This window comes from Strongylocentrotus purpuratus, unplaced genomic scaffold (genome assembly GCF_000002235.5).
Source record: "Strongylocentrotus purpuratus isolate Spur 01 unplaced genomic scaffold, Spur_5.0 spur5_scaffold_4, whole genome shotgun sequence".
Classification (NCBI taxonomy): Eukaryota; Metazoa; Echinodermata; class Echinoidea; order Camarodonta; family Strongylocentrotidae; genus Strongylocentrotus; species Strongylocentrotus purpuratus.
The window spans coordinates 11,419,367-11,429,731 of record NW_022145610.1 but is presented as its reverse complement, the minus strand read 5'-3'; the positions used below and the strand labels follow the sequence as shown (position 1 = coordinate 11,429,731).

Here is a 10,365-nt window from a genome sequence, read left to right as displayed (position 1 = left end):
CCCTATGTCTATATTACTTAAGAGAAGCAAATATAGGCTATGCAGGAATGCAGTAATTGTGCTACAGTGTCATATCTGGTTATTTTCTCTTACCAACTATGCATAGTGGAAACTGAAACCGGTCATTCATGTTGTCAATAAAATGTGATTTTGATATGAAAACAAATTGTTTAATCTTATGATTTTATTAATTATAATATGATGTAAAGAGTGCATGTGCACCCTGCAATGTGCAATTCTACACCATATAAAGGTTGCAAATCTGCACCCCTAAAGGTGCTTGCTTGCATCCCAAGGGGTGTATGTATGCACCCTTCAGGGAACAATTGTGGACCCCAAACCCGTGCACCCTATATGGGACAAGTCTGCACCACAATTTGGGTTGCAAACGAGCACCCGTAGGGGTGCAGACCGCTGCTACGATAGCAGCCACCTATAGGGTGCAGATCTGCACCCCAAATAGCGGTGCAATTTTGCACCCAAATTGGGGGTGTAAAATTGCACCTTATAGGTGGCTGCTATTGTAGCAGCGGTCTGCACCCTATAGGGTGCAAATTTGTACCATTATTTTGTAGTGTGTACCCCCCCCCCCATCAGTACGCCAGCGTTCAGGGGCTCATGTCTTCTCACCCCTATAACAAAAAACACATACGCTTTTACAATATTTCCACGATATGCGCGTATCGCTAATATGAAAACCTCCATTGATATGGGTGGCATGCGGAATGTTTAGGAAAATTAATTCCTGTTAACTTTTCTTTGAATGGAATTTTATATGTGATTTAATTCAGGTTTTTTTTAAATTATTGTTATATTCTTTGGGTTTAAAAATACAATCCATCTTTACTCCTTTTCTGCTTTTCTTACCCCCTAACCCCACTGTTTTGGTTCGGGGTGTGGGGTGGAGAGGCGGGGGCAAGTGCCCCCCCCCGCCACCCCACTTCCGGCGCCTATGTCCTACCCTTCCCCCGCCTCCTTATTTTCATCATCATCACCATCGTCACAATAATATATCATCATCATTGTCACCACCACTATTATACCACAATTATCGTTTTCATCATCAACATCATCATCATCATCATTATCATATCAACATCATCATCATCATCACCATCATCATCATTATCATAATCTACATCATTATCTCCAATATAAAAACCTGTGATTGTCGCAGAGAGGTGTAAAGAAATTGAATGCAGAGAAATTTGCGGGTAGAAGTATTTATTAATCAATAGGCCCAAACAAATTCCAATACCAATCCGAGAAAAACTATATCAAAGAGAACGACATTACGATTACGTCATGTTTATATATTACACGTAAACACTATATCTCAAACAGATATACAGTACTTATATTATCATTTTTGAAAGTATAGACATTCGGAATAATGAACCCTATTTCACTTTTTGAATAAACGAAACTTCGGAATAACGCAACAAAATGTATGAAACCCTATTTCATTTTTTCGGAATTATGACCCCCTGGTATGGGAAATTTGGGTTTAGGAATAACCATAATTATGATGATGAACCTACGGATTATCATGAGCATTTGGCAAATTTAACTTTCGGAAAAACGAACGAATGAATGAATTTGTTACCATTTCTGAAAAGAATATATTTACAGGGTATAACAAAACTACATGTATATGGTAATGGGACACCACGAAACGGCTGAAATGGACAATGCCGGAAAATATGGTTCCCTGATCATGCTGATTATGATACGTCATATTACTGGGATAATAATTAAATAATATTGACTGTCTTCGGGGCAATACGACATAATCGCCAGAACTGAAGGTGAGGGTGATATACAACTGTATGGATATGAGAAGCCGTGTTGCCCTGAATTAAGCAGTTAATATATGCGCAATGAAAATTACAAATACCTGGATGTTGGCTCTACATTATTGCCCGCTAGTTTAACACGCATTTTGCCGTTGACTTTTGTGATCGGGCAAAAGTATTTGTTCATTGGTTAACTGTGTATTATTATTCAATAATATTTCTTTCGCCCGTAGTTTTGTTGGCTTATCATTGAAAACTTGAAAATTGCCTTGCTCAGATGTCTGATACGGTTAATAATATGATTTTTTTTTCAAAACTAGTTAAAAAGCAAAGCACTTTATTTTATATCATAATAAATTAAGATAGCAAACTGCTTTATGATTAAATGCCTTGGAAATGGTTTATAATAATTATGATGTATTTCAAAACTACTTAAAAAGCAAAGCACTGTATTTTATCTCATAATAAATTAAGATAGCAAACTTCTATGATTATACACCTTGGAAATGTGAAGAAAAAAAAACGAGTGCTTCCCATCCAGTTGTTCTTATTTTGTATTCTTTAGCCAATCTTATCATATGTGACGAAAGAAATGAAATGAAATGACATAAAATCATTAAAATCTTGGTCGGAGTCGTTTGTCGACCAGCTCAAAACGGAATGAGATCGGTGTGGTCTTTGACGACCACCACGCCCACTGCGATGTGATTGGTTTTCTTGGGCTGTCGTTCGGGTTATCGGTGCCTTCATTATTATAATTCCTTCTGGGTTTCTAGATAAGAACCATGATTTCATTCCGATGAGGCTGAGGGTCCGTTGGTTTGTCATAAGCTGTAAGAAAAATACAATAAATAAATAAGTACATCAAATTACTTGTACGTTTAATTTTTCTTAACTAAGGGTATACGTAGCCTCATCAGCTTCACACGCTTGTTCATCCTGATGGCCCTGCAATTCGTTAATGTTGTTTGCTTGTTTGTTTGTTTTACCGGACTGCTAAAAAGTCATGTGTATGTTTGAAGGAAGCAAGCAGGGGACCGAAGGCTTTAGGTCCTCTCCGAGGGACCTGTTATTGCTAGGTACACATTCACACCGAGGTGGAGAGAACCAAATGTGAATTAGTGTCTGGCCAAAGGACGTTAGTGTCGGCACGCTGAGATTTGAACCCTCAAACCTTGGATATAAATTGAGTGAATGAACCACTTTACCACAACACCTCAATGATGTGATGATGATAATGATGATGATGATGACAATAATAATAATAATAATATTATTATAATAATGACAGTAATAATAATAATTATAATAATAACAACAACAATAACAATAATAATAATAATAAATACTACTAATACTAAAATAAATAATAGTAATCATCTTTATCATCGTCGTCATCATCACCAATAATAAACAATAAAGAGAATAATAATAGTATTGTTGTATGTTGTCCTGAGAGGATGGTTATCGGGAAAGTTTTCTTAAGTGGATGATTTCCACATGTACTACATAATTACTCACCTGCAATAAAGTACCAGTCTTCAAAGTATGTCTTGCCCTGCGCGTTGAGGTATCCACGAAGCTGTTCGTATTGCTCCACCGCATTGTGATTCTCGCCAATATAGGTGATGCCGTAGAACTCCAGAGAATCTGCCAAGTGCAGTATCGTCACCCCAGAGTCCTTTAAAAAAAATGAAATCCACAATATCGATTAATTCTACTGAACAAAATGACTTAAGATCAAGTCACTTTGTACTTCAATCTTTCAAAGAGATTAATAGATTTGAAACATTTCCCGTTGATTATCATGTTTTCAAACAGAAGTTGTAGCTTTTTTTTTGGGAGGGTAGGGGGGGGGGGGGGGGTTACAACGTACCCCCAATTGGTTCGGTCTTATTCAAGATTATTTAAGTAACATTTGGGCCGTCACTGCCTTTCAACAAGATGATAATGAGAAAGAAGGAATAACGAGTCCTTAAGGGCCTATCTCACTGAGCGGCGAATGCTTGCAAACGTAGCGAATTTGGGGTTTCGCCAGAGTTTGTAAAATGTTGTAAAAGGTTGCAAGAAAGATCGCAAACAGTTTTCTTTGTTGTAAACAGTCTTTCTTGTCGCAAAGAAATTTTGAACATGTTCAAAATTTCTTTGCGAATTTATTTTTCCGCAAACAGTTGCAGGCGTTTGCAAAACAGTCGTAAGCCATTGAGTACCAGTAGTTAGCAAAAGGTCTGAAACGTTCATAAATAGTGGCAAAGGATTGGCAAATAGTTGCTAATCTTCGCAAAAGTTGTCGCTAACATTTGTTTACAGTCGCTAATAGTCGCCAACTGCCTTTCGCAAACACTTTCGGAGACATTCGCTCAAATGTTGCTAATTGTCGCTAAACGTCACTTAATGTCGCTGATTTTCGCCAACATTTGTCAGAAAAGTTGGCGAATCCAAATTCGCAACGTTCGCAAGCATTCGCTGCTCAGTGAGATAGGCCCTTTAGATCCTCAAAACTGCCGATGTAAAGAAAAGCTTGATTAGAAAGTAAGGATGCCAGCAACTATAGTGGACCAGGCAGGTATGGCAGGCGGAACGTGCCATATTAATTACAGCTTTACAACTTTATATACCTCACTTAAGAAATCAAGCCGTCTGATTGGTCGGAATTGGAGACGTGATTTTAGCCATTCCCGTAAAGAAAAAAAAAATGTCAATACCGGTTTAGTCCAAGAGTGAGATCCCTCAAAACTCCGGTTACCATTAAAATATCAAAATTTTGCTGCGATACCCATTGGTTTACGTGTTAAAATGTTCCTTGTGCAAGTGCTTTTTGTCTGCGATTCCCAATGATTGAAATTTTCAGTCATTTCTTAAGCAAAGATTACACACAGTGTCTCAGATTTTCAGTGATGTTTTAACCAATCTCTACTCAATAAATGGATAAGGTAAGAATTTGTGATAGATTTTTGTTTCAATTCGACATATAAAAGACATATCGACTGCTTTAATATTCGAGGCCTGGCTGCTTTATATGCTGTCGGGAACTAGCACGTCCTGCCATGACCCCTCGGCGGCCGGCGCAATTTTTTTTTACACGCTAGCCTGGCCAGTTTCGCAATAATACTCGTAAAAGTGCGCTGGTGGGAAAGCCTACACATACATATAAAATACTATATAAATTTAGTCTTTATTTGAGGACAAAGGCAGCAATTCTAGCACTTTCTTAAATTAACAATGTCCTTTACTCATATGTGTAAATAGAATTGAAGTAGTTATTAATTTAGGTATGTGCACACAACATGTTATTAGTTCAATACTGTCTTTATGTATCTCTTTTTTTTCTTATATCAAAATTGTTAAATTGATATCAATAATATTTTCAGTAATTCATTAATTCATATAAAAATTTACTGGTTCCAGTAACTTTCGTTTTCAATTGCTTCCATTTACAGGGGGTGGTTAATAATAACCCAAAGAGTAATGTTAAATCTCTGATTGTACAAAGACAACAAGCTTGGCATGTACATAACCAAGTCCTTTGGCGTCACTTAAGAAAGAAGGTAATCTTTGCTATAAAAGCCGCAAAGTCTTACCCACCTACAATCGATGAATTAATTAAGACCAATTGCCATTGCGTCATATGACGCGTTTCAACCCGTTTTTACAAACCAGGTTTGTAAAAAACGCGTCAAAACGCGTCAAAACGCGTCATATGACGTACATAAACCTCGGTTTGTCGACAAACCTCCTTTGTGAATTCGGGCCTATAGGAGTGGGGTCTCATGGGGAATTTTTCACCATCACGATGTTTACCCAATAAAAGGACCCTCTTCATAGTGACTCTATAAAAAAAAAAAAAAAAAAAAAAAAACACCGATAGAATTTGTCTTATGAACACAAAGTTAGGCCGTGTATGCTTTTCATACTGCCGGAGAAATTCACTCGCGTAGGTCCATGCTTGGGCGAGCCTCGGCCGCCGGAAGTGAATAATTATTGCGCAGTCGATTGCTAGCTGGGCGCGCTTTGATTTTGGATTCAGTCGGCAGCCCAACTAGCTAGCACTATAGCTCAATGCAGCTTGATTGAAGTCAGCGAAATGGTCATCAATTAATTTTACAAGCGCTAGATCATATCGCACTGGTGGAATACAATCATGGATCTACGGCGGTTGCTTCTATTTCCTTTATTACGGACATTACAGCTTATAACAAGCATTTAAAAAAAAAAGTAATTTGTCTGGCTGCAAATCCGTAATTTGGCTTCATACTCAGTATGAGGCCAAATTACGCAGGAGGAAGCAACAGTTTTGCCGATCTCGAGCGCGGGGGTTGTGGCTATTCAGCGCTGCACCTTTGATCAATTCCCCCGCAGTTTTTCTCCCAAACCCATTCATATACAGAGTTTCATCAGAGTCACACAAGAATTTCACCTGCTCTTGAGCAGGAGAATTTCATTGCTTATTTCTTTTCTATTTTCTCGGCTATTTCCCCGGACATTTTCAGTGCAGGCCCCGTTGCACAAAACTTACCATTGATGGTAACTGTGCCCGCAATGGTAATTACCATGGGAACCTTGATTTTGATTGGCTGTTGAGCCCTGTTACTATTTTATTTGCTATTGATGGCAAAGTTCCATCAGTGGTAAGTTTTATGCAACGGGGTCTGCACTGTGCCCTGAACCTACCGCCATAAGGAATTCTCATAAAAATAAAGCTTCCCTCATCATCGAGATATGGATTGGCAAGCTGAAGTTTTTCTGGCGGGACAACGGGTTCACTGTCTGTTTAAGATGTTTAAGCCCAACGAAATCTGGTGTCAGCGAATTATGATGCAATACATGCACATGTATATTAACTACTATATGGTACTATGTCCCAATTGCAGGCCAAACAAATTAAATAATAATAATAATAATAGCCTAATAGTCCACTCCAAATTTTATTAAACCGAAACGGAAATTCTTTTTGCCCAATTGATCGTGAGCCCGGCAGCCACTGAGCATCGCCAGAAATTCCAACGGCATTTGAAAGATAAAACTAATTTAGAACTTCCCTTAAAACAAAAGGACTTGAAAATGTCTGTTGAATCGAATTTAGCGAGCGCGCTCGTTTAATTAAATGGTCTGATTTTCAAACCCTTGTACCCAATGGTCGTACGTTTTGTGCTGCGCAAAGATTCAGTCAGTTTAACTTTGGCTATTACAAGAAGTGGGTAATGGATGTAGACAAATGCTCATGTAGGCTACTGTATGTTATTACCAAAGAAAAAAGAAGTCAGTCAGTCAGTCACCCCAACTAGTGTCTGACAGTGAAGTCTAGAAAGTAAACGGGTTTACTTGCATGTTTCCTTGAATACTAGGACACTGCTAACGTTTAAATATTACAGATAGAATATACGTATAATTATGTATATTATATTCATAATTCCTGCAAAGTTCTACATAATTTGATGTTGGCTGAAAAGGGGATACACTACCTGGGCTTTAAGTTTTACGGTACCTGTGATGGGGTTGGGGGGGTTGCTTGCGAAGCTACAGGGATGAAGAAGAGCAGTTCGTAGCTTTGGTCACAGCAAGGGTAAGATCCTGATTGGTCGGAACACGAGGAATTAGATGACACGGGTATGTTTTCCGAGACTTTCAAAATCATTGGTTTCGTCTCATCAATCCCGTTGGCTAGCAAAACAATTCGACATGAAAGAAATGTTGATAGAATAAGACGAAGCAGGCCTAATACAATATTTATGTTTACAAGTGCCAAAGTATACATCCCTCCTACATTGGCTTGAAACAATTCATCAAGATTAAAAAAAGAAACGGAATATAACATTGCCAAAAAAGAATGTAACTTGCCGTTTCATTTTAGGAAGCGGAAGTTTAAAATCTCATCTGCTATCTTCACTTTTCTCCCATGTCAAATGACTGATTTAAAATGATATCCATGCTAATATTTTAAAGGAAGAGGGGGAGTCATTTGTTCTTGTTTGTTTTATTTAAAAAAGATGTAGTAGGCATAGTAAGATATCTGTGAAAGGTCCTCATACCATTTTCTTCCCTCGGCTTGTCCCCCTCCCCGCCCCTCCTCCCATCCATATATTTTCTCTTACTTTCTCTTTAAAAAGGCTTTTATATTCAAATAGATAAGGAAATAGGCAACTGGATTGCTATTTTCTATTTTGGATAATGCTTACAATTATTCTTAACAATAAGAGGCACATTGTACACAAAATATACGAATACATAAATTATGGCAATATTCTTCCAAAGCTAACGTAAAGAAAAGCTAGACGTAGGAAATCAAACGAGACTAAAAAAAAAACCGAAAAGGTTTTTCCCATGTATAATTCGAATAGATGAAATTCATCAAGACATAATGATCAAAAAATTATGTAGAAGATAATTTTGATTTTATCAATTTATTGCCTAGTTATGATTATTAATTACTTGTTAAATCCGATTGGGGTACGTCTTTTTTAGGAGTAGAATGCATTATGCTAGTGCACATAAACTTAATTTTTGTTTGTTTTTGTTTTACAGCAGCTAACCAATGTTTCCAATTATTATCAAATACCCGTTTAAACTTATTGTTTTTAACATAGGTTTAATATCGTAATGAACGATAATATCTTAAAATGGCTTTGAAATAATTGATCAACGATAAGCTAAATTTACGTTTGATGGAAAGCGTGTAGTATTTGGCGTATAAGATAATCAAATTAGATCGAATTCATTCACTTCCATAAAATAAAAAAAAAGCTGACCTTATTTAAAGTAATTTTATCATCTAAAATCAAATTTTGGATAAACCTTCTTATAAATTTGGCAATCTCAAAATAAGTGTTCTATGCTTTCTTCGGAATTATAACAAAATGTACAAAAGTCTGATTCTCAAAGCTTACCCACAAAGTAGGATTGGAGGTAACTGAAGACTAAACCTGTTGCTGCAGATTGGTTGCAGGTTGGAGCGACCTTATACGCCCATACAGTTGGTTCTAACCGTCTCTTCCACATATTTGAACCAAATTCTTCTAATATAGTAGTGGTGGGGCACTCTAAGCCTGCAGATAGATTATTAAATAAATTGATAGATATGTTAATAGATGAAAACAAAATCAAAACAAACATGGATAAATAAATAAATAAATGCGCAACTAGATAAATAAATGAATAGATAAATAAATACTTGCATACATAGTCTACTAAATTCACAAATACACATATACAAATAAATTAATATATCTATTGAAATACTCACTTTCACATTGTTGAATTACACTATGAGGCTGTGGGGTAGGGGTCGGGGTCGGGGTCGTGGCGGGGACTGCGGTAATCGACATTGCGATGAAAGTGAGGAGACAAACTGCCAACATGATTAACGATTCTGTGTGAAGAAAACAAATATTGAAAAATCTTCTCAAACACGACGGCAAAGATTTTCGAGAAAAAAAACCAAACAATTTAAGTAGATAAAGCAACTAACTAAACAAACGTGCTAAGGGTGGAAATTGATCAAATTCTTATTTTTTAAGCAAATAAGGTGGACGATGCTCCGCATGTTAGTACATGCCAAGAAAACATCACTTACGGGCGTTCAAAATAGCAACAAAAATCGGATCGCAGCTTTGCGGCTCGTAGACGATGCTCTGCATCGTCATTGGGTCAACCCCCCCCCTTGGCAAAAAGCTAATCCGTCCCTGCTTTTTTGTAATATTTGTATGCAAGAAATTGCCACGCAGAGGCCAAAAATCCGGATTTTAGTTATCCGGATTTTAGTTATCCTCTTAATTGCTGTCTGTCATAAATTATCTCATTAAAAATCCACTAACGAAGCAAGAAAATTCTCCCTTGAAAGGATTTTTCAAGGGATTTTTTAAGGGATTTTTCTGTGTAACACCGCCTCCGGTGGTTACATTTCACACTGACTATATGCGTACGCATGATTATTATAAGTTACGCGTAAAATAAATATAATTTTTAGGGCGGTGTGCAAACACTAAAAAGCCTACATGTAAATACAGGCTAAAGCAGCGTTTTTCAACCTTTTTTTTAAATAATCCGCATGACACTTCTTTCAAAGAAATGAAACAGTTTATCGTCATCCCATTCCTAAATACTTTACAGAAGATTCAGTTAGGATCCCTCTAACACGCGTCAAGTACCATCTACACTTTGGCAATTTTTATCTTCTAAATTTGCGAGCGACCGGAGCAAGCGAGCAAAAAATTATGATAACAAATGTACCTTATGATTAACACACGTGATAAAATATAGAATTAAGAGTGCGAGCATCTCGCTGCAGAAAACATGAATGCCAAAATCATTTGATGCGGTCAATTCGATGCACGAACATGAAGAGATTCGGGCTTCTCATTGGTCAGAATAATTATCATCTTTCTAAATGTTGCAAGCGAGTGAAGCAAACGAGCGTGGTCAAAATGTAATTTGATATAAAGGATGTAATATATATTCAGGCAACTCTCTATTAAATAAAAGTCTATTTAATGGGCACTTCATTGCTCAACGATGAAGGTATTCAGGCACTACGCTGCCAGAAATCATCCTGTTTTTAAAAGTTGTGAGCAGT

General features: G+C 37.1%; 1 protein-coding gene across 1 annotated transcript; it reads right to left on the bottom strand.

Moving 5' to 3' along the window:
* Window positions 1-2,298: 2,298 nt before the first annotated feature.
* LOC115929029 lies at window positions 2,299-7,682 on the bottom strand. Its single transcript, XM_030997072.1, has 3 exons — window positions 7,282-7,682; window positions 3,318-3,477; window positions 2,299-2,627 (listed from the first exon to the last, which is right to left on the bottom strand). The coding sequence occupies exons 1-3, from the start codon at window positions 7,609-7,611 to the stop codon at window positions 2,569-2,571; spliced, it is 549 nt and encodes a 182-aa protein (XP_030852932.1). The 5' UTR covers window positions 7,612-7,682; the 3' UTR covers window positions 2,299-2,568.
* Between the last annotated feature and the right edge of the window lie 2,683 nt (window positions 7,683-10,365).

Coding starts and splice junctions, on each gene's coding strand:
- LOC115929029 (XM_030997072.1), bottom strand. CDS start 7,611: ATGTTATATTCCGTTTCTTTTTTTAATCTTGATGAATTGTTTCAAGCC. Junction 3,478..7,281: donor CCCCCCCAACCCCATCACAG/GTACCGTAAAAC, acceptor TTTTTTTTAAAG/GACTCTGGGGTGACGATACT. Junction 2,628..3,317: donor AGACTGGTACTTTATTGCAG/GTGAGTAATTAT, acceptor TTTTTCTTACAG/CTTATGACAAACCAACGGAC.